Here is a 27,807-nt window from a genome sequence, read left to right as displayed (position 1 = left end):
CCACCAGGTGTGGTGGGGGCGGGCACCCCCCAGCCCCAGCCAAGGCGCTGGGCCTCCAGGAGAGGGGTCAGGCCGGGGGCTCTGCTGGGCTCCCCATGCCTCTGCCAAGGGGCCTGCGGGGTCTGCAGCTTGGGGGGCCGCCCCCAAGCCCGGCACACGCCTCCTCTGACCCTGGCCCCTGCAGGTGGGCAGCCCCGGGGCTAGCGCCCCTGGTCTGTCACTTGCCTGTGCCTGCCTAGGCCCCAGCAGGACTCACAGGCCCACGGACACTGCTCTGACGGCCGTGGGACAGATGAGCTGGGTGACGGGTCCCTCTCCTCAACAGGTCCTGAGGGAAAGCGCCCTTGGAGTCACGCACCTGGAAGCAGCATTAAGAATGGCTTTTCATGGCTCTGACGGTCCGTGTCCACCGGAGCTGACTCCCCAGGTCTGTTGGCTCTGGCCAGGCTGGCGGGGCTGGAGCGGCCGTGCCCGGACCCCGGGGAGGCCTGGGCCCCTGACGTCGCTTGGGGTCACTTAGGAGGCCTGTACTTGTCGCTGGCCCTGAGGACGGCTGGCCTGAAGGAGAGCTCAAAGGACCTCTGGTCACTGAAGCTCTGGGCTCGGTACTTGGCCAGGTGTGGCCCCCGCCTGCCGCGCCCCACCCTGGGGGCATCTGGGGGCCCCTCCTGGGCAGGGACACAGGGTGTAAGGCTGCTCCCCAGCTTGGGTGTGGGCACTGCAGAGCCTTGTGCTGCCCAGAGGCTGGGGGCCGCCAGACTTTGCCCCTTCTGGATGTGGGAGGGTGCCTGGATCTCCCCCTCCTGGGGGCTGGGGTCCACTGGACTCTTCTCCTCCCAGCTCTGCCCCTTCCTGAGACTGGGGGCTGCCCGGCTCCGCCCCTCCTGGATGCTGGAGGGTGCCTGGATCTGCCCCTTCTGGATGCTGGATGATGCCTGGATCTCTCTCTCCCAAGGTCTGGGGGCTGCCTGGCTCTGCCCCTCCTGGAGACTGGAGGGTGCCCGGCTCTGCCCCTTCCTGAGACTGGGGGCCGCCGGACTCTGCCCCTTCTGGATGCTGGAGGGTGCCTGGATCTCCCCCTCCCGGGGGCTGGGGGCCACCGGATTCTGTCCCTCCCAGCTCTGCCCCTTCCTGAGACTGGGGGCCGCCGGACTCTGCCCCTCCTGGATGCTGGAGAGTGCCTGGATCTCTCTCTCCCGGGGGCTGGGGGCTGCCTGGCTCCGCCCCTCCCAGGGGCTGGGGGCCGTCTGGCTCTGCCCCTCCTGGATACTGGAGAGTGCCTGAATCTGCCCCTTCTGGATGCCGGATGGTGACTGGATCTTTCTCTCCCAGGGGCTGGGGGCTGCCTGGCTCTGCCCCTCCCAGGGGCTGGGGGTCACCTGGCTCTCCCCCTCCCAGGGACTGGGGGCTGCCTGGCTCCGCCCCTCCTGGATACTGGAGGGTGCCCGGCTCTGCCCCTTCCTGAGACTGGGGGACACCCAGGTCTGCCCCTTCTGGATGCTGGAGGGTGCCTGGATCTCTCTCTCCTGGGGGCTGGGGGCCGCCTGACTCTGCCCCTCCCAGGGGCTGGGTGCCGCCTGGCTCCGCTCCTCCCAGGGGATGGAGGCTGCTGGACTCGGCCCCTCTCCCAGGAGCACTCGGGAGTCCCCCTGACCACCCCTGAGGGCTGGAACCTGGGGCGCCTCATTTCTGCCCGCAGTGAGTGTCACTCCCATCGAGCCACTCATGGCCCGTGCTGAGCTGGGGGGCACCATCTGGTCCATCTGGGCCTGTGCTAGGAGCGCGGGGCTCCCCGAGGGGGACAGGGCTTGGCTCTCTGCAGCCGGGGCCCTCCGCTCCTCTGGGGTAACCTCGGCGTGCCCTGCCTGCTGCTTCCGAGGGCGCTCTGGGCTCCTCCTGGCACGCTGTCCGTGAGCCTCCTCTGGGGCCGCCTCCTCCCGGGGCCAGATCCTAGCCTCTCTGGCCCCTGGCGAGCTGGGCCTCTCGCCCTGAAGGCCTTTTCCCTTCCTTCCAGAACCATCCCGACTCACAGGCCCTGGGGACCCTGCCTCTCTTCCAGGGTGACTTTCTCCCGTGCCCAGGCCGGTCCTCTCCCCTCCCTCTACTTGTCTGAAAGCCTGGAGATCAGGGTGCTTCGGGGCCGCCCTGTCCCTCTGTGGCCCCTCTGCTGCTGTGGCTGAGGGGGCGGGCTGGCGGGAAGGCCTGGCACCGAGGGGAAGCTGTTCACTGGACGAGAGGCCTGCCCTGCCCTCCGCCTGCTGCTTCTCAGGAAGCTGCGGCCTTGGAGTCCCTGCCCCGAGGCTCCCCCTTGGCGCTGGCAGGCCCGGGACTGGAGTTGGGGGCTCCAGGCTACCCCTCTGAGGGCTCTGCCGCACAGTGCCTGTGACCCTGACTCCTGCCGCCACCTTCACTCCGCCTGTGGCCACGTCACCTGCAGCCGGTTCACCCGGAGCCACCGGGCGGGGCTGGACGGCCAGGTTCGGCGTACCGGGGGCCTCCTGAGGGCGGCCAGGTGGGGACCCCAAGGCCGAGCTGTGGCTGCCAGGCTGGCGAGTAGCCTCCTCGGCCATGACACCCACAAGACCCGGGCCTGCGGGCTGCCCAGCCCCCCCACCCTCCCGCTGCCCAGCTGCCCCATTTCTGGGGCTCGGGGCTGGGGGACTCTGGGAGGTGCTGCCCGCCAGCTCCCACCTGGGGGCTCTGACACTGGGCGGTGTTTGTTCATTTGAGGAGGGGGCTCTCTTCTCACCAAGATCACGGCCGGTGCTCCCTGCAGCTGTTGGCACGTGCCCGGCTGACTCCAGGGGTGGCGGGGGCCCGCCACGTCCTTCCTGCTCACTCGGGGGGCGCCTGTCCACGGGGCTCAGGCTTTCAGGCCCTGTCCCAGCCGCAGCTGGCACCTCTGGCCGCGTGGGGCCATGCGTCCCGCCCCTGCCGTCGGGAGCCGTGGGCGCCTGTGCTTGCTGGCCGCGGGATGCACAGCCCGCGTGGCCCCTCCGATAGTTCTCCCGGGCACTGGCGTCACCGCCTGGCCGTGCCTGCGGTTTTGACAGCCCAGGCGGCTCAGAACTCAGGGGGGACGCATTCTCCTCACGCACGTCCTTGGGCTTTGGGGGCCAGTGTGAGGCCCCAGCCCCAGGTCTGGCATCCTCTCCTCCCAGGGAGCTGTTCTGTGGCTCCGTCGTGGGGACGGCCGCGGGGACAGCTGGACCGTGGACAGCACTACCGTGTGGGGCTGGGAGTCTTGGCTCTGCCCCTGTGCCCTGCGGCGGCCTGGTGGCCGGGCTCGGTCCTGGCGTCGGGGCACCCCGGCTCCCACTCTCAGCCATGGAGGGACGTGAGGTGCCTGGGTTTCCAGTCACACCTACCCCACCCAGAGGCCCCCAGCCTCGGTCTCCTGGCGCCCTCTGCGGGGTGACAGGAGGGGGCGGCATTGTGTGGACCACCGGCAGCCTCACCGTGACCTGCGGGGGCTCCATGGCCGGCTGTGTGCGCCGCGTGGCCTGGGCGGAGGGTGCGGTGACCGCAGCCAGTGGGGGGATTTGTCCCGGTGCCTTCTCTTCTGGGAAACTCTCCTGAACCGCGGAGTGGGGCTCTGGCACCCGGCGCACACTCGCCGCGCCCATCTCGTGCTCTGAGCTGCAGACGGTCCGGGTGACCTCGGGGCCAGCCCCCGCGCCGCCTCCAGAGAGTCCTGGCTGCGGCCCCAGTCTTGCTTCTGTGGCCCCCAGAGCAGCCCCAGGAAGACCTGGGCTGGCTGGGCCCAGCGCGGAGCTCGCAGGCTTGCTGCCAGGACGGGCTTGGCCCCCGGGGCAGGTGGCAGCGGGGGCTGTCCAGGGGACACACTCGGGCCCCACACCTGGGAGCCCTCTCTCCAGGCCGTCCCTGGAAGCTGCAAGCCAGGGCGTGGAGGGCTGCGGGGGCCGCTGCCCCGCGTCTCTGCTCCCGCCAGGGGCCTCTGCCGCGTTGGGGGAGGTGCCCGTCTCCCCTCGGGGCGCACGGCCCAAGCCCGTGTGGGTGACTCGGGTGCGGTGGGACAGCCAGCTCCGGGGCCCGCAGACCACCGTGGCGACGCTGAAGGGCAGCGCGGGCTCGGTGGAGCAGGCCAGGAGGCGGGTGGGCGGCGCGCGGAGGCAGGTGCTGGCCAGGGTGGCCACGCGGAGCACGCGCGGCTCCGGCCGGTGCAGCGGCTTCCGCGGCGGGCGCCTCTTCGCGCGCTCGTCCGCGCGCCGCGGCAGGAGGCCGGCCTCCGCGCACACGGCGCCGCTCTGCGCAAACTTCTCCCGCAGCCTGGCCAGCGCCGCGCCCCGCCCGCCCGCCGTCGCCTTCGCGGCCGGGCCCCGGGCGGCTGCGGGCGGCTCCGCGGGAGGCTGCTCCGCGGCCTGCTTCTCCTCCGCGGCCAGGAACACCTTCAGGATGCTCTTCACCGAGCTCCTCCCAGCCGGGAGGGCCCGCGGCTTCTCGCGGCCCGGTGGCTCCCGGCCGGGGGCCGGGCGGCCGGCCGCCTCCCCGGCCTTCTCCAGCAGCTTGTGGATGGTGGCCGCCACCAGGCTCCTGCCAGGGCCCTGCTTGTCCTTGAAGATCAGCCGCCCCACCTCCCGGGTCCTCTTGAGGCGGGGCTCGCGGCCGCTGCCCATGAACCTGGCCTGGAGCAGCTGGAAGCGCGTGGGCCGCCGCTGGGCGTCCTGGGGCTCGGGGGCCCGGCTCACCGTGCCCTCTGCCCTCCGGGCGGCCGGAGGCCCCGGGGCCACGTCCTCGCGGTCGGTCAGGTAGAGCAGCAGGCTGCTGAGGATGGCGCGGGCCGCCGGGTTGCACGTCACCCGGCCAACCTTCTTTTTCAGGGCTTGGATGTCTGTGGGCGTCTTGTCGCTGCCAACCTTGCTGCTCGTGGGGCTGCAGGGAAAGAATGAATCGTCACAGATTTTATCATCGTTTTTCCAGCGTGAGCCCATAAAACATTTCTTATGGGACAATCCCATTTAAAGCACCCCAAGAAGCCCAGGAATGCAGGCTGGGTGCCGAGGGCCTTGGCTTCTAGTCGTCCCTGCTTCTGCTCCAAGAGTCAGGGTCGCCCAAGCCCCTCTGGGCCACTGTGTCCCTTTCTGTTGACGGGTTGTTGTTCTGACCCGGGCACTCTACAGAGCTTGGAGAGAGCATTTTGGAAAACTGCTTGCACCTGCGGTGTTCACATTTTTTTTAATGCGGGCCTTCCTTGTTTGAAGCTAAAGGCAAAGGAGAAAAGGAAAGATATACCCATTTGAATGCAGAGTTCCAAAGAATAGCAAGGAGAGATAAGAAAGCCTTCCTCAGTGATCAATGCAAAGAAATAGAGGAAAACAATAGAATGGGAACAACTACAGACCTCTTCAAGAAAACAAGAGATACCAAGGGAGCATTTCATGCAAAGATGGGCTCGATAAAGGACAGAAATGGTATGGACCTAACAGAAGCAAAAGATATTAAGAAGAGGTGGCAAGAATACACAGAAGAACTGTACAAAAAAGATCTTCACGACCAAGATAATCACGATGGTGTGATCACTCACCTAGAGCCAGACATCCTGGAATGCGAAGTCAAGTGGGCCTTAGAAAGCATCACTACGAACAAAGCTAGTGGAGGTGATGGAATTCCAGTTGAGCTATTTCAAATCTTGAAAGATGATGCTGTAAAAGTGCTGCACTCAATATGCCAGCAAATTTGGAAAACTCAGCAGTGGCCACAGGACTGGAAAAGGTCAGTTTTCATTCCCATCCCAAAGAAAGGCAATGCCAAAGAATGCTCAAACTACCACACAATTGCACTCATCTCATACGCTAGCAAAACAATGCTCAAAATTCTCCAAGCCAGGCTTCAATAGTACGTGAACTGTGAACTTCCAGATGTTCAAGCTGGATTTAGAAAAGGCAGAGGAACCAGAGATCAAATTGCCAACATCCACTGGATCATTGAAAAAGCATGAGAGTTCCAGAAAAACATCTACTTTTGCTTTATTGACTATGCCAAAACCTTTGATTCTGTGGATCACAATAAACTGTGGAAAATTCTGAAAGAGATGGGAATACCAGACTGCCTGACCTACCTCCTGAGAAATCTCTATGCAGGTCAAGAAGCAATAGTTAGAACTGGACGACTGGTTCCAAATTGAGAAAGGAGTGCGTCAAGGCTGTATATTGTCACCCTGCTTATTTAACTTATATGCAGAGTACATCGTGCAAAATGCCGGGCTGGATGAAGCACAAGCGGGAATCAAGATTGCTGGGAGAAATATCAATAACCTCAGATATGCAGATGACACCACCCTTATGGCAGAAAGTGAAGAACTAAAGAGCCTCTTGATGAAGATGAAAGAGGAGAGTGAAAAGGCTGGCTTAAAGCTCAACATTCAGAAAACTAAGATCATGGCATCTGGTCCCATCACTTCATGACAAATAGATGGGAAAACAATGGAAACAGTGACAGACTTTATTTTTTGGGGGGTCCAAAATCACTGAAGATGGTGACTGCACCCATGAAATTAAAAGACATTTGCTCCTTGGAAGAAAAGCTACGACAAACCTAGACAGCATATTAAAAAGCAGAGGCATTACCAACACAGGTCCGTCTAGTCAAAACTATGGTTTTTCCAGTGGTCATGTATGGATGTGAGAGTTGGACCATAAAGAACGCTGAGCACTGAAGAATTGATGCTTTTGAACTGTGGTGTTGGAGAAGACTCCTGAGAGTCCCTTGGGCTGCAAGGAAATCCAACCAGTCCATCCTAAAGGAAATCAGTCCTGAATATTGATTGGAAGGACTGATGCTGAAGCTGAAACTCCAATACTTTGGCCACCTGATGCGAGGAGCTGACTCATTAGAAAAGACCGTGATGCTGGGAAAGATTGAAGGCGGGAGGAGAAGGGGACGACAGAGGATGGGATGGTTGGACGGCATCACTGACTCCATGACTGACTCGATGGACATGAGTTTGAATGAACTCCGGGAGTTGGAGATGGACAGGGAGTCCTGGCATGCTGCAGTCCATGGGGCCACAAAGAGCCGGACACGACTGAGCGACTGAACTGACTGAGCTTTGTCTGCATAAGGTAGGAAAAAGCACGAGGAGTTTCTGTTCTGTGGTTCTGTCGGTTCCTCTGTCTGCGCCCTGACTCAGCCCCAGCAGAACATCCCCAGATCTGAGACTCTGCCCGCCTTGGACAGTGGCACTCAGGCCCTGGAGGGTCTGGCAGGGGAGACTCCGTTCCGGGTGAGAGTGATGGGGGGCGGGGATGATGGAGTGGTGGCTGCCGAGCAGGAGCGGGTGGACTTCGCTGTGCGTGGAGGGAGGAGGGCTGGGGCCGCCTTGCTGAGCCTCTCGGAAACGCTCCCAGAGAAACTCCGAGACTGCGAGGCGTGAGCCCCACCCTGCAGCCCTGTCCGCGAGGTCCCTTCACCCAGCCCGGCCGCCGATGGGCAGCGCCTCTACAGGGTTCCTGGGGCAGGGGTCTCAGCCCCAAGTCTAGACCAGACACTTTCCTCTGAGTGTGTCGGCCGAGCGCTGCTGAAGCCTCCTCCCTGGTGGGGCCCCAGCCTCTGCAGTTGGTCGTTTGGCAAAGATGGGCCCAGAATCACAGCCCAGCCCTCCCGTGCTGGCCGCTCATTCCCGGAGACAGTCGGCACAGGGCGAGGATTACTGGGCTGTGTGCGGGCCAGGACACACACTAAGTGGCTGACACTGGAGGTGGGCAGAGCCTCGGAAACCAGCGCTTCTGAGTCTGCGGGCAGGAGTCTGCAGCGGGGAAGTGCTGCACACACAGCGGGCAGAGACACAGAGGCTGGATGCGAGCCTGCGAACACACTTTCTTTTCCTACTTCTATTTTTGCGGAAGCGAGAGCTCTATTTTCAGAAGCTGCACACAAACTCCTCTTAAGTGGCCGTTGGGGGGCTTCCGTGGCAGTGTGACAGCTGTGGGCCCCTCGGTGCGCCGGGCGCACGCCCACTGCCTGGGAGCGGATCTCAGGCTGAGTCGCTGCGGTCCAGGCGGAGCGGGCTGGACGCGCCCGCGGACCTCTCCTGCGAAGCCTGTGTTCCCGCGGCGCCCTGAACCCACACGCAGCGCGGCTCCGCGCGTTCGCCTCGGCCCCTGGGACCCGGAGCGGACGCGGCTGCGGCCCAGGACCCACCGTGAGAACCTCGTGGAGCCGGGCCTCTCCAGCCTCGGACCCCGACGTGGGGGCGAGGCCCCTCAGTAAGCCAGCCCTGAAGGCACCGAGCCCCGAGGGGACCCAGGGACCACGGCTGAAAGCAGAGGCAGCGGGGCGGGGCGGTGCCGGCCGTCTAAGCACTGAGCCCACCGGAGGGGCCGCGCGCTGCGCTTGCGGTCAGCCGTGCCTGCCCGCGTCCGCCTCCAGCCCTCCCCGGCCCCCAGCTCCCACCCCAGGGCCTCTGCAACCTGCCCATCACAGGGGTCCGCCCAGCGCTGCCCGGAGGACTGGCCACCTCTGGCTTCGTGTGCAGCCCCGGGGGTGGGCGTGAGCAAGCCCCTCTCAGGAGGAGAGCAGAGCACGTTTCTCCTGGGGGCCAGTGTAAACAGTAGGGCCGCAGTAGACATTCCCAGTGTAGTCCTGTCAGGAACTCAGGCTCCCGAGAGGTCACTTGAAACACAGGCTCGCCAGTCGCCAGCGGTGATACCACGTCCCCTGCTGGCCAATGCCAGGGCCCCGCGGCCGTCACAGGTGGGCGGGACGGCGGGGTCCTCCACCCGCTCCTTGTCCTAAAAGGCAGTGGCGTCCAGCACCTGCAGGGCCACGTCCCCCAGCAGGGCCCCTGTTCTGCCTCACCGAGGGCCAGGCCGGGCCTGGGCTGGGCTGGCTCTGCCCCACGTGGGCGTGTGTCCGGGGCCAGCAACTGGATGGCCTGGCCCCTGCGTCCCCGCTGAGATAAGGGTCTCCTGGGCACAGGCTGCCTCCAGCCCTGAGGGTCGGATACTATTTCAGGACCTGAGATTTAAATAGCCCAGTGCTGTGGGGACGCACCAGTGATGCCTAGCGACAGCTGCTGCTGTGTGTCTGTGTGTCTCTGTGTGTCTGTATGTCTGCGAGTCTGTGAGTCTCTCTGCGTGTCTGTCTCTGCGTGTCCGTGTGTCTCTGCGTGTGTCTGCGAGTCTCTGCGTGTCTGCGTGTCCGTGTGTCTGTGTGTCTCTAATCATGTCCGTGTGTCTCTGTGCGTGTCTGCGTGTCTGTCTCTGTGTGTGTCTGCGAGTCTGTGAGTCTCTCTGCGTGTCTGTGTGTCTCTAATCATGTCCGTGTGTCTCTGTGTGTGTCTGCGTGTCTGTCTCTGCGTGTCTGTGTGTCTCTAATCATGTCCGTGTGTCTCTGTGTGTGTCTGCGTGTCTGCGTGTCTGTCTCTGTGTGTGTCTGCGAGTCTGTGAGTCTCTCTGCGTGTCTGTGTGTCTCTAATCATGTCCGTGTGTGTCTGCGTGTCTGCGTGTCTGCGTGTCTGTCTCTGCGTGTCTGTGTGTCTCTAATCATGTCCGTGTGTCTGTGTGTGTGTCTGCGTGTCTGCGTGTCTGTCTCTGCGTGTCTGTGTGTCTCTAATCATGTCCGTGTGTCTGTGTGTGTGTCTGCGTGTCTGCGTGTCTGTCTCTGCGAGTCTGTGAGTCTCTCTGCGTGTCTGTGTGTCTCTAATCATGTCCGTGTGTCTCTGTGCGTGTCTGCGTGTCTGTCTCTCTGTGTGTCTGCGAGTCTGTGAGTCTCTCTGCGTGTCTGTGTGTCTCTAATCATGTCCGTGTGTCTCTGTGTGTGTCTGCGTGTCTGTCTCTGCGTGTCTGTGTGTCTCTAATCATGTCCGTGTGTCTGTGTGTGTGTCTGTGTCTCTGCCTGTCTCCGTGTGTCTGCTTGTCGGGAGAGGGAGAGAAGACCCTGCTGTAAATTGGGCCCAGTGTGAGCATGGTAGCAGTGTGTGAAGCTGGGTGAAGGGAACGTGGATTCCTTGAGCTGTTTGCAATTTTGTGCTTGAAAACAAATGGGATGGGACAGGGAGGAACAAAAGCCTTTGACAAGGGCCTCCCAGGGCCCTGAAAGCAGACCACCCCGGGCCGGGGGACGCGTGAGCCCTGGCAGCGTGGGGGGAGCTCCAGTCGAGGGTGACCTGCTGCTGCCTGTGCCCGCGGGGCTGGCCTGTGGTCAGGCTCTGGGCGGCCAGCGTTTCCTCGCTCGTGTCTGGGGGCGCTGGCCAGCGTTTCCTCGCTCGTGTCTGGGGGCACTGGCCAGCGTTTCCTTGCTCGTATATGGGGGCCAGCGTTTCCTCACTCGTGTCTGGGGGCGCTGGCCAGCGTTTCCTCGCTCGTGTCTGGGGGGGCTGGCCAGCGTTTCCTCGCTCGTATATGGGGGCCAGCGTTTCCTCACTCGTGTCTGGGGGCGGGCAGGGGAGAGGAGAAGCCCAAGGAGCTTATGTGGGCTTGGCCTGGCCGTCACCTTGTCTGCAGCTCAGCCCCAGAACCTAAGCCCCGACCAGGGAAGCCGAGGCTGAGTGGGTGGCTGGCCGCTGGAGCCCCCGAAAGGCTCGAGGCTGACATCCCCCACCACGCCGGGTGTTCAGGAACAGGTCAACACAGGGGGGCTCTTAACCCAGGTGGTCAGTGCTCCCACTGTTGCCCCAAGAATCCCTCCCACCTTTGGGGTGAGTCTCAGGGATGGAGTTTTCTAATTCCACGTTTCGGTGGAACACAAAGCTGGATGTTTCCTGCTCCATCGGTTGGCATCTGGTTGGTATTTCCCTCCGTCTGCTCCGGGTACTGGGTTCATAACTCATGGCGGGGTCAGGGAGGCGGGGGGGCCAGGGGTGGGGGTCGGCTTGTTGGAGGGCCCCTCCCTGAAGCCGTGGCTCATCGTGGACCTGTGGCTGTCACAGCCACATCCTGACCAGCTCGCGGGGCCGTAATGCAGGCGTGCAGCACAAACGCAGGAGGGAATTGGCCACCAAATTCGGGGCAATGAAATTTCAGGCAAGAGCTGGAGACATGGAGAGGGACACGTGTGATGTTCTAGGGAAACGTCCAGAAAAGTGTCCAGTGAAAAACGCCCCAAACAAGTCACGGTGATGTGTGACTCCTGTTTGTGCAGAGAAGTCGTGTGTGTGTGTCTCAAATGCACGTGTGTGGCACCCGCTTAACCTCATTGTATGTGTGCAGAGCCTTCTGGAAGGATGTGTAGGACCCATGACCTCTCACCCTGGTGACACCAGTCGGGTGAGGGTTCGAGGGATCCTAGGTCCCACACCCCAATTTATGGACTGGGTTTCTGAAGCTGTGTGCAGGTATCCCCTTTCTAATAAAAATGAAATCAGCAACTATTACATTTTAGAACATCTGAGTAGGTATGGGATTCTCTTTCCTTTTACGAGTTTCTGTTTTTAAGATTTGCGTTTCCCTAGAATAGGAAAGGGAAGTGGGGGTAACGAATTTCACTCTAATTTTATGAGCCTGAGAATCTCTGTGTGTTTTAGTTTATAATCAGTCTGTAAGTAGACTCACTGCCTGACTGCCAAGGAGGCGATTAGTTCTCCTGCATTGTCAGGAAGGTGGAGGCCCCATGGCTCCAGCCCAGCAGCTCCCAGTCCCCTGGGCACAGCGGCGCGGGCACGCAGCTCTGACGGGAGGGCCGGGCACGCAGCACGGAGGCCACGTGGAAGCCCAACATGTCCTGCGTGCCGGGGCCAGGGTCGACTCACCTCAGCTGGCTTCCGTTCCTGGAAGATGACTCTGTTAATCTCCGCACCCCTGGCCCTGCCTGCACCCGCACGGTGGGGCGCCTGCCCTCCCCCGACTCTGACTGCCGAGTGTCCTGAGCAGCAAGGTTAGTTCGGTGGCTCAGAGCCGCAGCGTGGAGCCCCTGTGTTGCGATGCGCGTGAGGCCAAGGGCTTGTCAGTGGCCAGGGGCCCCACGGGCCGGCAGAGCACCACCCACGGCCTCGGCTGGAAACACACCTCCTGGTCCCTGCGGCCCGGGGCTGGGGGACAGTGCTGCGTGTGTCTGGAGGGGACGTGCCTGACCACTCCGCAGCAAGCCTTCACCCCGCCGGGACCGCCGCCCCAGGACGGGTCTGCCAAGCCGGTGAAGCGGGTGTTACGTGTCAGCCGCCACCCGCTGTCTGCTCACGCCAGCCGCTGCTTCACCCAGACTGTGGTCAGGGTTATTTTTAACAAGAGCGAGTGTCCTCGGGCAGAAGCCCGACCACAGGGAGCAGGCCCTGCTCTGTCCTCATCGGTGAGCCTGGGGAAGGGTGGCCCTGTTTCCAGGCATCCTCGGTTAGTCGCTCCCGGAAGGGTTGGTGTTAAGCGCTGGTGTGATTAAACGCGTGGGCTGGCTGATACAGACGAGCGCGCGGGTGTGATTAAACGCATGGGCCGGCTGATACAGACGAGCACGCGGGTGTGATTAAACGCGTGGGCCGGCTGATACAGACGAGCACGCGGGTGTGATTAAACGCGTGGGCCGGCTGATACAGACGAGTGTGCGGGGTGCCCCGAAGGTTCGGGCTGGGGGCTGCTCTTCCTCCTGGTCTGGGCACACCACGGTCAGGATGCAGACGCAGCGGCTGCCCCCCGGGGCTGGGGACCCAGCGGTGTGTGGGGTGGACAGGCCCCACTAAGAGCTGGAAAGCGGCCGTGCAGGACGCCCTGCAGCCCGAGGCTGTCCCAGCTGAGCCGTGGTGGTTAGTGCCGTCCAGTCAGTGAGCAGAGAGCGTTAGTTTTGCAACAGAATAAAATACACCGAGTGTCCAAGAGACACCTCGTGACCTTGTATTTGGAGGTCTGAGGCTGTCGAATGCAGAGTGACATCAGTAAGGCACGAGGCTCGGCCAGGGCAGGGAGAATACGCTCATCGGACAAACAATGTATTTTATGCAGCAGTTAGGCCCCGGGAACCCGGAGGGTGGGTTAAGATGACACAGGGGCTGTGTGTGGCCCCGGCGGGGAAGGCTTTACTTCTCCTGCGTGGACAGCCGGTGCAGCGCCTCGCCCAGGCGCCTCAGCTCCTCCTGGTGCTCCAGCTCGCGGTACAGGCCCGCGGGGACGGCGTCCAGGCCGTGCAGCAGCCCGAACAGGCAGCCGGCAATGGCTCCGGTGGCCCCACTCTCACCTGGAAGAGGCAGGACCCTCAGAGCTGCCCCGTGGTCCCCGCCCCCGGTCCCACATCCCCTCACCAGGGGGCTGAGCCGTCTCAGCCTCTGCCCTGACCTCAGCTGTAGCCCAGTGAGGGGGAGGGGTGTCCCCTCCCGCTCCTAGCACAGCTGGACCCCCGGCGTGCAGAGGTCTTCCCAGCCCAGGGCCCAGCACTCAGGGGACAGCCTCCAAGGGGTGATGTCCCCACGGCGCCCCCCACCTGCTGACCTCACCTCCTAGCCTCCTTTTCCCTACCCTCCTGAGGCCCCAGGTCGCTGCCCCCTTCTCCCCTCCACCTGCCCCGGGAGGTGCCACTGGGCACCCCTGGATGCTCGGAGGGGCCCCCTGGTGCTGGGGAGGGGTGTGCTTCTCCCAGTAGGAGGCCCGCGGGCGGCCCCTCACCTCCGTGGAACATGGCGCGGCGGCACAGCTCCGTCCAGCTGCCTTTGGCTCCCAGGAGGGCGTCATAGGCGATCATGGGGGCATCATGGCCCCGCCGGCCCCCGCGACCCTCAGAGCTCCATTTCCTGTAGGTCTGGGGAAGGCACCACGGGTCAGAGGCCTGGCCCGGGCCACGCCGAGGGCCTCAGGGCACAGCTCCCCAGTCCACCCCTGCACTTATGTGATGCCCCTGTGTCCAGGCACCGCTCCCAGCTGCAGGTGGACAGTGGGCAGGAAAGGCCTGCTTCCCAGGGCTCTCACACCTCGGCCGTCCCGCAGACAAAGGCGGCGAATTCTGTGATGCAGACAGCCCGCAAGGGGCCTGGAATGCTGTGGCTGGGCGCCACTGCAGCCTGCGCGGGACATGGGGACAAGTGAGGCCGGGCAGGCATGCTGGGTGTTCTCTGGGCTGCAGACCAGTCGGTGGACACAGTGGGAGCAACAGTGGGTCAAGCAGCTGGGGGCTTGGGGCAGGCCCCTCTGTCTGGGAGAGAAGACTGACAGAGGGCAGGGGCCAGACACAGCAGGGAGGACATGGGCAGGTCACACTCCCACACCTCGGCGACAAAACCAGGTTGGTTTGAGGCAGCAGCGTCTCCACAGGAAGAACAGTGTGACTGAGTCTTTCTGCACCAGGGGACCCATGAGAGATAAATGAAAGGGCAGTAGGAAGCACTTGAAAAGGGAAGGGTAGATGCTACTTCTTCCCTTACACCTTCCTGACACCTGGAATACAGATGTGCTGGCTGGAGCGGGAACAGCCAGTTTGGACTATGAGGCAAGTTCTCAAAATAACAGAGCAGCCAAACAGGAAGACCCTCAGATCCTCACTGCAAGAGACTTCTGACCAGCTCTGAATACCGTTTATGTGAGGATAATAAATGTCTGTCTTGATTAAACTGTAGTTACACAGGCTTCCTCTTGTGTTGCCGATCATTGTCCCGATGAGTTCAGCCACCTCAGGGGTTTTCTCAGCATGGTGAATGCCACTGGTTTGCACCAATTTATTCATCCTAGACAAGCCTATATCCCCAGTTTTCAGAAGAAACGAAGTAAGGTGGACTGTTCTTGCACAAATTGTGCTTATTATCAAGAAGATGAAAAGATAAAAGCAGTAGCCATTTCAAACGGGCTTCCTGCATGAAGTCTCCCACCGCCCCCCAAATGCTCCCTCCGCTCACCTCCCTGGTTCCCCGCAGGCGGGGGTGGTAGGCAGGACTTGGCCTGGGACCCCGGGCAGCGGCCCTCAGTTCTCGCACCCCATCCTTCTCAGGCCCAAGAGCCTACCTTTTCCCTCTCCTCCGCGTCGTAGCAGTCGGGAAAGCTGGCTTCGTTCTCCGTGTCCTCGACGATTTTTCTCTCCTCCAGGTAAAACTGCCACTTGGCTTCAAAGTAAAACCAGTGCTCCTGGTATTCTAAACACAAAGAGCAGGTGAGCAGGCTGTGCCCGCTGTCCAGCCGGGTGCCATGGGCAGCACTGGGGAGGGCCAGAGGCAGAGCCAGTGCGCCCGCCCAGCCGGGGGTAGAGGGGGCCAGCACCTGGCTTCAGCGATGGCTCCCAAAATTAAAAGACGCTCACATTGTTCCTGCTTTGAGACACTAGCAGGGAAGATGGAGATGGGAAGGGATGCTTGACGATGTGCTGAACTAAGGCAGCCATCGCAAGATCACAGTGGCTTCTCGTGGAAATTCTGAACCTGAGTATTGTTATTAACTCAACGCTGTGCCTGCAAAGTCAGGAGACAGGACATTCATTGCCCCTAATTAATGGCCTGGCATCCAAGCCCCAGAGGCACTGGTGACGTTTCTGAATCATTTGTCCAGCTGCACTGTGTCATGGGTGATGCCAGGGGTCAGAGGGGGAACCCGCGTCTCAAGAACCCAGAGAGGATCCCCACACCGGGCCTCCACCCTGCGGCCAGGTGGCACCACAGACCTTCTTTGTGGGGTCCGCCTGTCACACGGAGCGCCCCACCCTGGGCCTGGCCACACCGCTCTATGTGTGGATGGAGCTGCTGGGGGCGGGGCAGGTGGGCTCACCTGCCAGGTGCCGGATGGTCTTCTTGCAGTACTCCTCGGCCAGCGGGACTGTCCTCAGCATATCTCGGCCCCACTGCTCCAGCCGCTTTCCCTGGACGGCGTACGACGCAAACAGGGCAGTGCACAGGGACCCGAGGAAGCCTGGGACGCAGGACAGAGGCCAGGATGGACCCCCGACAGCCGGGGCCACACTCGGGACAGAGGCCAGGTTGGACCCCCGACAGCCGGGGCCACGCTCGGGACAGAGGCCAGGATGGACCCCCTGCCCGCCAGGGCCATGCTCGGGACAGAGGCCAGGATGGTCCCCCACCCGCCGGGGCCACGCTCGGGACAGAGGCCAGGATGGACCCCCACCCGCCGGGGCCACGCTTGGGACAGAGGCCAGGATGGACCCCCCACCCGCCGGGGCCACGCTCGGGACAGAGGCCAGGTTGGACCCCCGACAGCCGGGGTCGGGACAGAGGCCAGGTTGGACCCCCAACAGCCGGGGCCACGCTTGGGACAGAGGCCAGGATGGACCCCTGCCTGCCAGGACCACGCTCGGGACAGAGGCCAGGATGGTCCCCCACCCGCCGGGGCTGCGCCCCCAAGCTGGCTCCCGGCCACCCCGGGCCCCACCCGCCGCTGCGCCGTCACCTGTGGGGTGGTTGTGAGCCATCCTGCCGCACTCCACGCTGACCTCCACCAGCGTCTCCAGCCGCTCTGGCTGCCAGTAGCGCATCCCCACACACATCGCCTTGGTGGCGGCGCCGAAGCCCGAGCCTGCGTGGGAGCCTGCGTTCAGACCTCTGCCTGCAACCCCCCGGCCTGGGCACGCACAGCGATCTCTGTGCCCGCGTTTATGGCGTCCGTGACTCGGAGACGGGGAACCCGCCCACAGTCCTGACAAAGACGAGAGACGAAAGAGGCCGCGTAGAGGCAGGAACAGACGCAGCCACAAAGGGCAGGCTTTCTGCTGGGGTGGGGGCCACCCCCACGCACCCCGACCGGGGGACGCAGGAGCCAGCACTGTGTCCACGGGGCGTGGCCAGTCACGTGCGCCCCTCTTCCTAAAAGCAGCTTCCCTGAGCTGCAGCTGGCGGACAACCGGCCGTGTGTATTTAACAAATGCACGTTGTCTTGACGTGATACCCCCAAGAAACCAGCACGCAAAGAAACACTGCACACGCGTCTGTCGCCCCAAAGTGCACTCCTGCCCCTTCAGAAGCGCATAGGAACAGAATCACGCAGAGAGGCGTCTTGTTTGCTGGCTCCCTTCACTCGGCGTAACTGCTGAGACCCGCCCGTGCTGTGTGTCTGTAGCTGGGCCCCGCCGTGCGGGTGGAGGGACCACAGCTGGTGGGTCCACTTCCAGCTGATGCACTTTTGAGTTGTCTCCAGTCTGAGGCTAATACAAATAAAGGTGCTATGAGCATTGATGACCAAGTCTCGTGTGGATAGACGCTTTCTCTTCTCTTGGGTAAACATCTCTGAGAGGAACGCTGAGCTCGTACATCGCGTGAATGTTCAGTGTTGTAAGAATCTGTGGGACCAGTTTCGGAAGTGGCCACACCACTGCCCACCCCCCACCCTGGAGTCTCTGCCACATCAGACACCACAGCTGACGCAAGCTCCCCCGTGCGGCCGGGGGCGAGCCGGTGAGGCCGGGGGCGAGCCGGTGAGGCCGGGGGCCTCTCACCTTGGCTTCCGTGTCACCGTGTGATAATGGGTGCTGCTTCCTTGGCGTTCACAGGTCGTCTCTGGTGACGTGCTTGTTTCAGCAGCGTTCCCGTTTTTGTGTGGCGCTGCTTCTCTATAATCACGGGTTTTAAATCGGTTCCTCATGTATGCTTGCAGTGCGTCTCCGTCGTTGCACGTGAGCTTTTTCCGGTCGCAGTGAGTGGGGGCTGCTCTCGAGCTGCGAGATGTGGCCTCTGGGCGCTAGCGTTCGGGTTGAGTAGCTGTGCATACGGGCTTAGTTGCTCCGCGGCACGTGGGATCCTCCCAAACCAGGGATCTAATCCGCGTCTCCTTCAATGGCTGCTACTGCTGCTAAGTCGCTTCAGTCGTGTCCAACTCTGTGCAGCCCCATAGACGGCAGCCAACCAGGCTCCGCCGTCCCTGGGATTCTCCAGGCAAGAACACTGGAGTGGGTTGCCCTTTCCTTCTCCATTTTCCTTCAGTGGCAGGCAGGTTCATAACCACAGGGCCACCAGGGATGTCCCTTATTACTAGGCTCTGAGAGGTCTTCAGGGCTTCCCTGGGGGCTCGGTGGTAAAGAATCCCCCTGCTGATGCATCAGACGTGGATTTGATCCCTGATCTGGGAAGACCCCCACACGCCGTGGAGAAACTAAACTCACGCCCCACCAGGACTGAGCCTGTGCTGCAGAGCGCGGGAGCCGTGACAACTGAGCCACGGCCACAGCTGCTGAGGCCCCAGTGCCCGGGCCTGTGCTCACAGCAGGAGAGGCCCCTGTGTCCCCACGAGAGGCAGCACCCGCTCTCCCAGCTGGAGGAAGCCCTCGGGGCCACAGAGACCCTGCACTGGCAACAATAAACACAGAAAGTTACTTTTTAAAAACAAGATCTTTACGTCCTTGGGGTTCACATCCCTCGCAGACTTGGACTCAGCAGTGCGTTCTCCCAGCATGTGGCCTGCCTGCCCGGCCCCTTAGCGGTGGCCTCTGAGGAGGGAGAGGGCGCCTGGGGGCTCCTGGCCTCAACTCCCCGGATGGGCCGTGCGCGGTTGGCTCCGGGGCCTCTGCTGCTGGCGGCAGCCTCCCCGTGCGGACGCTGGGCCGGCGTTCCCATCATCATTTCCCTCAGAGATGGACTGTTGCCCACGTGGCCTGTGCAGGTGGTCAGGATGCGCGGGCGTCTCTCCCCGGCGCCCTCGGGCACGGACTCCTCACTGCTCTGCGCACAGAGGCTGCTCAGCCCTCGCTCATCTGGGCGTCCGTTTTCTCTGCGCCCGGAGGTGCTGCTTCTGATGGAACAGCCGCCCTCCCCTTGGCGGTCCGCATGGGAGGCGTGCTCCTTCTTTGTTGTCAGTTCTGAGAGATTTGATGGCTGTGGGTCTTGTTGGAGGTTTCTGTTTGTTTCTTATGCTTGGAGTTTACTGAGTTTCTGGGGCATGAGAGTTCACTTCTTTAAAAATCTACTTGGGACAATTCTGGCCACTGTTTCCCCACATGTTCTCTGTTCTCCCTCCTCTTTTAAGGACCGAGTGCTCTGATCTGTCCCATGGCTCCCTGATGCCCTTTCACATTTTCGAGTTCTTTCTTCTCTGTGTGGACAGTTTTTATCACTCTGCCTTTCAAACTCACTGGTCTTTTTTCTGAAATGTCTAATCTGCTGTGAACCTCAGTCAGTGAGTTTTACTCAGACACTGAGGTGTTTTTCTCTAGAGCTGTGCTGTAGGTCTTTTGTGTACTTACGTCTCTACTTAACTTTTCAGAACTGTAGAACACACACAACTTGATATCCTTACCTGAAAACTCTAATGACTCTCAGGCTCTGTCATTTCTGATTTACTGATATTTCTCTTTATTATGGGCCATATTTCCTGCTTCCTTATTTACCAGGAGCATTTGACTTGATGGTAGCCTGCAGCATCAACCCAGGGGACAGGCCTGCCGTCACTGTGAACCCGGAGGACGGGTCCAGGACTCCAGTAGCAGAGCCCTAGGGGCAAAGGCTGCCTGCCAACATCACCCCACACGAGATCATCCCAGAGATAGGCGCTTCTGCAGGTGGTGTGTGCTTCCCTTGATGTTTCAGCTAAGAACACACATTGAAAAGGAAAGCAATGGGAGATTATCCTTAAAGCAAACCAGGGATGGTGACTGAGATGCCTGCATCCCCAGTTGGAGCCCAGATGGTGCCAGATCCCTGGGGGTCCCGTTGGGGGTAATGAGCTGGGCCCTCCAGCCCCGCCTTCTCAGAGGGAGGGGAAAGCTCCCTGACCTTTCTCGTTGAACGGCGTGTGCCACGCTAGGAGGTAGTTGTCTGGCTTCAGCTGGGAGCAGCCCTCCAGGGTGGCTGGGTCTGCCCGCTGCTCCGGGAGCTTCTCCAGGACATCGACATAGCGCCGCACCATCTCACGGTAGAGGTCGTCCAGGCACCAGAAGTCTGCGGAGGAAGCGGAGTCAGATGAGCCCCCAGCACAAGCCTGCCCCCACCACAGGAGGGAGGCCCTGGGACCAGCTCCCCGCACAGACCTGACCGCAGGCGCAGTGCGCTTTGGATTTCATCTCATTTCAGAGGCTGCGGTTTCTCGCTGTTACACACGAGAGTCTAAGACCCAGGGTCTCTGTGCATGGCCGATGGCTCTGTCCACGAGGGGCCTGCTGGCCCGATACCTGCCTGCTCTGCAGCCCTCAGGGTCCCCTGTCCAGGGCGCCCAGAGCCGCCTTCCCAGCCCAGCTGCCCGCTCCCCCTCCAGCCAAGCAGCCACGCCCCCCCCATCCCCACTGTCCCCACCGCGACCCCACGGGAAGGCGGTCTGGGGACAAGCGTGTCCTTGGAGATCTCGGGGTGCCAGGCACAGAGGGCTTGCTGACCAGTGTCCGGATGGCCTCACGCACCCCCTCTGCAGGGTCAGGCCCTCATCTGCCTGCTGTAGGCTCAACGAAGGGTCATGAATGGGTTTTGATCACAACCAGGCATTTCTGGCATTAAGTGAGTCCTCAGACGCTGGTGGACAGAGACACACACCCGCCAAAGCTGGGGCCCCTGGGACCTGCTCACACGGAGAGCAGGTGAGACGGTGCGGGCAGAGGGCGCACCTGCCAGCAAGGCTGTCTGTGCGGGGCTGCGTGCGGCCCTCCTGGCGAAGCCCCGTCTCTGGGGGCCGTGGGGGTGCAGAAGGACGCTGCCCCTCTCCTGCCCACCCTGGGCGCAGAGCTGGCAGCGGAGCACAGTTGGCACGAAACCCAGGTCACCTCTGGCCCTGATGCAGGCAGGGAGGGCAGATGCCCGAGTCCAGGCAGGGTGGGGGACATGCCATGGGTCCCAGTGCTGCTCTGGGGGCCGTGCTGCGGGGGAAGCAGCTCCTGTCCACGCACACATCTCAGCAGTGGGGCAGAGGCCTGGCGCCATCTGGCTGCTGCTTTGACTCCGGGCCGCGCCGTGTTGCCTCGGTTCTGAGCCGGGTGGGGGTGCAGTAGGGTCCCTGCTGGTGGGCCTGAATCCCGTCTGTCCTGTGGACAGTGACGCCAGGTGATGCTGGGTAACCCTGGTGATGTCGGGTGACAGCAGGTGATGCTGGGTGACCCTGGCGATGTTGGGTGACAGCAGGTGATGCTGGGTGACCCTGGCTGGGGTGGGGCATGTTCTCTGTCACTTTCTCTACCGTCTCAGTCCAGGGCAAATAAGCCTGGCCCTTCCAGGCTCCCCTAAAATGAATTGTTTTATTCTGGAATCACATTCTTTTTGAAGAGACTAAAGTTCCTTAAAAGCAAAAAGGCAGCAAAACCCCGGGAGCTGATCCCGAATTCAGAGCCTCAGAGCCTCGCGCCCAAGCTCCTCTGCGTGCTGACGCAGCCACTGAGCTCACGTCTCTGTCTCCCCCACCGACAGATACACCTACAAAGCCCCCTTTGAGCCTCCCGGCTGAAGTCATGACAGAGAGAAAGCAGGAGACCCACCTGGATCACTCGGTAAGACCGACGTTTCCAGTGCCACCGCAGGTAGCACAGGGGGGAGGATCGTGGGGCTGGGACCACTCTCTGCTCTGCGGGGCCTGCCTGCCCTGCAGGGCCCTGGACGTCACGCCCCGCTCAGCGCCTGCTTCTGCTCGGTACTGCCTGTCTCAGAGGCACGGCGGAGCGGACACGGCCAGGCGCACCTGCTACTCCACAGGGCCCTGCCTACGGCCACACGCCTGGGGCGGCGAGCCCTGCCTGCCTTTGGAAATCACGTGAAGAGCCCTGGTCTGTTGGGCCCCTGAAACAGCGCAAGTCCTGCAGCCCCAGGTTGGGTCGGGACTCCAGAGGCAGGCCGAGGCCGCCGGGCTTCTGTCTGCACCTGCCGGGCAGTGCTGGGCCAACGACCCAGCTCCTCTGTGTTGGCTCCTTTATCTGTAATCTTCCGTAATGAAGTCGACCTGAAGGTTGACGTGAGGGTGCCTGACGACACCCACGGTGAGACAGGCCCACAGTCAGGGTCCACTGGCACCGCAACACGCGTGGCTCAGTCAGTCCACTCCGTTGTGTCCAACCCTTTGTGACCCCACGGACTGCAGGCCTCCCTGTCCATCACCAACTCCCGGAGTTCACTCAAACTCATGTCCATCTAGTCGGTGATGCCATCCAGCCATCTCATCCTCTGTCGTCCCCTTCTCCTCCCGCCCCCAATCCCTCCCAGCATCAGAGTCTTTTCCAGTGAGTCAACTCATCACATGAGGTGGCCAAAGTATTGGAGTTTCAGCTTCAGCATCAGTCCTTCCTAGGAATATTCAGGACTGATCTCCTTTAGGATGGACTGGTTGGATCTCCTTGCAGTCCAAGGGACTCTCAAGAGTCTTCTCCAACACCACAGTTCAAAAGCATCAATTCTTTGGCGCTCAGCTTTCTTTATAGTCAAAGTCTCACATCCATATGTGACTACTGGGAAAACCATAGTTTTGACTAGATGGGCCTTTGTCGGCAAAGTAATGTCTCTGCTTTTTAATACGCTGTCTAGGTCAGTCATAACTTTTCTTCCAAGGACCAAGTGTCTTTTTATTTCACAGCTGCAGTCACCATCTGCAGTGATTTTGGAGCCCCCCAGAATAAAGTCTCTCACTGGTTCCATTGTTTCCCCATCTATTTGCCATGCCCCTTACACAAGCTACAGTTTGTTATTAAAGAAAAAAGTTGGGCTGTTTGAAAACTAAATTTAGATGTTTAGGGGATGAAAACACATTCTGGGGGCACAGACTTGCCCGAGTGCCTCACGGTGACCCGTGGGCCAGAGGGCATGTGTCCAGAGGTGTCTGTGTCCAGCTGTGCCCGAGCCCATCAGAATTGGGCCTGCTGCCACCATGCTCCGGATCCACACGCTTCACCAGGGAGGATTCCGCCCTATTCCTGCCAAGGGGATGTGACTTGCTCCAACCCGGGGGAGCACGTTCTTGACAGGAGCCACGCCAGGGAGTCCTGGGACCGCAGTGCAGGCTGGAGACATGCCGGGGACTCTGCCAGGCAGGTACTACAGGAGGGCATGGGGGCGGGACACGGAGGGGCCTGGGGCCTGCCCAGAGTGTGCCCGGAAGCCCCGCAATCGCACCCCCCCCATCTCCGAGTCTGCAGATTCAGAAGGACGGCTTGTCATGTCAGCCTGCTGTGACTCTATCTTATCTGAGGCCTGGTGCTCCGCCCGCTGTTTAGAGCAGACGGCATTCCTGTGATGTGACATCCGAGCTAAACCCAGCTCTGGCGCGGCCGGCGGGTGAGCGCTTGGTGACACACACATTCCAGCCACTCAGAACCGCCTCAGCTTCTAATTTTGCAGTGACGCGCTCAGCCTCTGACAGGTTTTCAACAGCAATTGTAAGGAGGCTGTGCCTCACCCAGACACCCGCTGCTTTTCGGAAATTCAGTAAAAACGTGTTCCTGAAATCAACCTGCTACTTAAGGAAACTCTGTTCCCCCCAGATCCAACCAACTTCATGGCATTTTCTTAGGATAACAGAGAACCGGCAGCAACTCTCCAAGCTAAATCCTGTTTTGGCAAATGGCATTTTAACAACAATTCATCGGGATTTAGAAGCAATTCCCTCCAAATATCATCTTAATTGACCCAACTGCAAATTGGCTTATTATTTTATATATTTTTTGAAATAAATTCAGAAGCAAGCTAACTAAGCACAGTGAGAAGTTGAGGTTTCCTCCCACACGGACCCAAAGTGAGCCCTCTGATTGCACTTAACTCTGAATACGCAGGCTCTGCCAAGTGAACATTCACAAACACAATGGCAAGTCTTGGTTTGAGAGCCCGAGTCTGCAGGTGAGCAGAGAAAAGTGACACTGTCCCAGAGAGGCTGTCTCGGAACGCAGTGGAGGCGCAGCCTGTCTGCTGGGGGCCCCGTGTGATGAGCCGGTCAAGCCCCGGGCTCCGGGCCCCTCACCTCGGGTCCCCCGCCGCGGGGCAGAGCCTCACCTGTGACGAGGGCCCCCGCCGTCGACACGTGCATGATGGTGTTGGCGCTCACCGGCCACGTCTCTGGTGAAAGCACGAGGCGGTCCAGCCCACCGCCTCTCCCCAGCTCCTCCTGGGCCCTGGTGCCCGAGCCGCTGCTCTCCCTGGCGGCGTGCCCGAACCCCAGCGCGTCCCCGACGGCCCCCAGCAGCATCGCAGCCTGAAACTTCTCCATGTCTGCCCCCGGCTGCGGGCGCCCGCCGTGCTGCTCTGCCTTCAGTCCGCCCCGCTGGCCTCCGGGCTGGTCATCGCGCTGCTGTCAGGAGCCTCCCCGAGTGGCAGGCTCTCCCCCTCTGTCTCTGCAGGTGGCACCAGTGAGAGCACCGTCTGGGCTGCAGCTCACAGCCCGCCCCAGCCACGTGGGGCGGCAGCGTCTGTCCACAGGGTCGGGACTGAGCCGGCTCTTCCGTGGAGGCGTCTGCGGCTCAGAACAGCCCTGGGCGGGCGAAGCCACTGCTCTGGGGAAGTCTGTCTAGTGACCTGGAGGAAGCACTCGTATTTCTAGCACTCTGGTGTTGAACCCCCACACCCAGGCTCAATCCAGTCAATCACACAGTGTGCGTTGGCCTCCCGCAGCCAGGCTGAGACCCCCGAGTCCCCTGGCCCCTCTGCCTCCGCGACCCCCGACCCTCGGGCCTCCACCCGTCCGCCTTGTTCCTGCGTCTTTGCGTTTCCTGGACTTGTAATCACACGGGTCGCCCTCAGCAGCCTACGCCTGGCTCCTGCATCCAGCACCCTGCTGGGACTCAGCTGTCACCCGCGCGGCTTTGGTTTTTGGAGGGCGTGTGACTGCGGAGCATGTTGATGATAGAAATCTGCCATGCAGGAAGGAAGAAGCAGGTGGAGCTGCAGCTATCTGGGCGTCCCCCAGCCCAGCACTGGCAATGCCTCCCTGACAGACACAGGCCATTCCATGTGGGGCGGGATGCAAGGCCCCCACCCCTGTTCCACAGGAAAAGTGTTCTTGGTGGTGATGAGGCTGGGGGGTCCATGTGTAAACCAGGCATCTGGACCTGAAGCCCAGGGTCAGAAAAGCTGCCATCTGTGTCCTCAGGCCTGTGGTACCACAGGACTCGGTCCTACATCAGACCAGGACACCAGGACGTGAGGAACACATCTGATAAAGTTTCAGTAACAGCAAGATGCTGAGATACTAAAATACTAAGATGCTAAGATCCTAAGATGCTAAGATACTAAGAAATAGAGGAAAACAACAGAATAGGAAAAACAAGAGATCTCTTCAAGAAAATGAGAGATATCAAGGGAACATTTCATGCAAAGATGGGCTCGATAAAGGACAGAAATGGTATGGACCTAACAGAAGCAGAAGATATTAAGAAGAGGTGGCAAGAATACACAGAAGAACTGTACAAAAAAGATCTTCACGACCAAGATAGTCACGATGGTGTGATCACTCACCTAGAGCCAGACATCTTGGAATGTGAAGTCAAGTGGCCTTAGAAAGCATCACTACAAACAAAGCTAGTGGAGGTGATGGAATTCCAACTGAGCTATTTCAAATCCCAATAGATGATGCTGTGAAAGTGCTGCACTCAGTATGCCAGCAAATTTGGAAAACTCAGCAGTGGCCACAGGACTGGAAAAGGTCAGTCTTCATTCCAATCCCAAAGAAAGGGAATGCCAAAGAATGCTCAAACTGCTGCACAATTGCACTCATCTCACACTAGTAAAGACGTGCTCAAAATTCTCCAAGGCAGGCTTCAGCAATATGTGAACTGTGAACTTCCAGATGTTCAAGCAGGTTTTCGAAAAGGCAGAGGCACCGGAGATCAAATTGCCAACATCCGCTGGATCATGGAGAAAGCAAGAGAGATCCAGAAAAACATCTATTTCTGCTTCACTGACTATGCCAAAGCCTTTAACTGTGTGGAGCACCATAAACTGTGGAAAATTCTGAAAGAGATGGGAATACCAGACCACCTGACCCACCTCTTGAGAAACCTGTATGCAGGTCAGGAAGCAACAGTTAGAACTGGGCATGGAACAACAGACTGGTTCCAAATAGGAAAAGGAGTACGTCAAGGCTGTATATTGTCACCTTGCTTATTTAACTTCTATGCAGAGTACATCATGAGGAACGCTGGGCTGGAAGAAGCACAAGCTGGCATCAAGATTGTTGGGAGAAATATCAATAACCTCAGATATGCAGATGACACCACCCTTATGGCAGAAAGTGAAGAGGAACTTAAAAGCCTCTTGATGAAAGTGAAAGAGGAGAGTGAAAATGTTGGCTTGAAGCTCAACATTCAGAAAACAAAGATCATGGCACCTGGGCCCATCACTTCATTGGAAATAGATGGGGAAACAGTGGAAGCAGTGTCAGACTTTATTTTTTGGGGCTCCAAAATCACTGCGGATGCTGATTGCAGCCATGAAATTAAAAGACGCTTACTCCTTGGAAGGAAATTTATGACCAACCTAGATAGCATATTCAAAAGCAGAGACATTACTTTGCCAACAAAGGTCTGTCTAGTCAAGGCAATGGTTTTTCCCGTGGTCATGTATGGATGTGAGAGTTGGACTGTGAAGAAACCTGATTGCTGAAGAATTGATGCTTTTGAACTGTGGTGCTGGAGAAGACTCTTGAGAGTCCCTTGGACTGCAAGGAGATCCAACCAGTCCATTCTAAAGGAGATCAATCCTGGGTGTTCATTGGAAGGACTGATGCTAAAGCTGAAGCTCCGATACTTTGGCCACCTCATGCGACGAGTTGACTCACTGGAAAAGACTGATGCTGGGAGGGATTGGGGGCAGGAGGAGACGGGGACCACAGAGAATGAGGTGGCTGGATGGCATCACCAGCTCGATGGACGTGAGTCTGAGTGAACTCGGAGTTGGTGATGGACAGGGAGGCCTGGTGCTGTGATTCACGGGGTCGCAGAGAGTCGGACACGACTGAGCAACTGAACTGAACTGAAGATGCTAAGATCCTAACATACTAAAATACTAAGATCCTAAGGTGCTAAGATGCTAAGGTGCCCGTAAGTGGACAGTGGCATCTTTACAGCCCGTGTTGAGAGTGAGGCTCTGGAAAATGACTCCAGCTGGCATGGTTCTGGGAGACCCTGAAGCCAGGGGCCTCACAGTGAGCCATCAGGTTGCTGGGCACGCCTGCTCCCTCTCTGTGGGCAGCCCTCTGCTAGCCGCCCGCTGTGGGGAGAAGGGCACCACTGGGCAGAAACACTCATAGCTGAGGCAGAGGCGCCATCATCAGAGGTTCTCAGGGCAACTGCACACTGTTCAGCTGATGTGAGCCCAGAGGACGCGGGGAGCTGGGCCCTGGCTGTGTGCTGTGAGCGTGGGGGTGGCCGCCCCGCAAAGCTGGGAGCCGGCGACGTGCGTAACCTCCCTCGTAAGCTTCTACTAAGCCAACATCACAGCCCAACACACATGATGTCACCACTACAGCAGGAGGCGGTGCTGCTCAGGCCAGGAACCTCAGTGTGCCCGTTGGTAGGTCAGGGGGGTATACAGTTCTCATCGGCCAAAGGCGCGTCTGTGTGTCCTGAGGTTTCTGTGTGTCCTGAGATTTGCAGCCGCCCGCCTGAGGCAGGCATGCTCAGCAGGGGCCATGTGACACCAATAAAGGAGAGGAGAGGGTTCAGGCCGTCCACGTGGGATGCGATCTTGTAACGAGGCAGCAGGCCAGACACAGCTGGGAGGGTCCTGGGTGTGGTGGCCGCTCCCGATGTGGGGTGGAGGAGGACACCCAGTGCACAGCGTCCGAGCAGCTGGGGCAGAGCTGAAAGCCACCACGGCCCCAGAGAGAAGAACCTCAGTGTGTCCGAGTGCTCGGCGCATCCACAGCACGCACGACGGGAACGCTTGTGATAGGACGGACCCCGGCCGTGTGCGAGAGACTGTCCAGTTATGAAGCTCTGGCGTCTGCTGACCAGACCTCGTGACTCTCACAGGCCTGAGTTCTGCAACCTCTCTGAATGGAACGCTTACAGGTCAGAACCCACAACCCCTCCAAGGACCCTGAACGATTGTTGAGGCTT

The 27,807-nt window shown here is 60.3% G+C and overlaps 1 protein-coding gene across 1 annotated transcript; it reads right to left on the bottom strand.

Moving 5' to 3' along the window:
- Window positions 1–512: 512 nt before the first annotated feature.
- ADPRHL1 (ADP-ribosylhydrolase like 1) lies at window positions 513–24,367 on the bottom strand. Its single transcript, XM_055426746.2, has 8 exons — window positions 23,747–24,367; window positions 19,571–19,735; window positions 16,260–16,385; window positions 15,624–15,764; window positions 14,871–14,998; window positions 13,545–13,677; window positions 12,966–13,119; window positions 513–4,893 (listed from the first exon to the last, which is right to left on the bottom strand). The coding sequence occupies exons 1-8, from the start codon at window positions 23,958–23,960 to the stop codon at window positions 513–515; spliced, it is 5,442 nt and encodes a 1,813-aa protein (XP_055282721.2). The 5' UTR covers window positions 23,961–24,367.
- Window positions 24,368–27,807: the final 3,440 nt, after the last annotated feature.

The sequence above is a fragment of the Moschus berezovskii genome, chromosome 13 (genome assembly GCF_049115385.1).
Source record: "Moschus berezovskii isolate FMDL1 chromosome 13, NW_MosBer_1.0, whole genome shotgun sequence".
Classification (NCBI taxonomy): Eukaryota; Metazoa; Chordata; class Mammalia; order Artiodactyla; family Moschidae; genus Moschus; species Moschus berezovskii.
Note: the sequence above shows the minus strand (reverse complement) of the source record. Positions and strands in the feature narration are given on the sequence as shown.

Excerpts from the sequence above, each read along its gene's own strand:
- ADPRHL1 (XM_055426746.2), bottom strand. The coding sequence starts at position 23,960 with ATGGAGAAGTTTCAGGCTGCGATGCTGCTGGGGGCCGTCGGGGACGCG. Across the intron at positions 16,386-19,570 it reads CACGCCGTTCAACGAGAAAG|GCTCGGGCTTCGGCGCCGCC; the intron begins GTCAGGGAGCTT and ends GCTCCCACGCAG. Across the intron at positions 14,999-15,623 it reads GACCATCCGGCACCTGGCAG|AATACCAGGAGCACTGGTTT; the intron begins GTGAGCCCACCT and ends CTTTGTGTTTAG.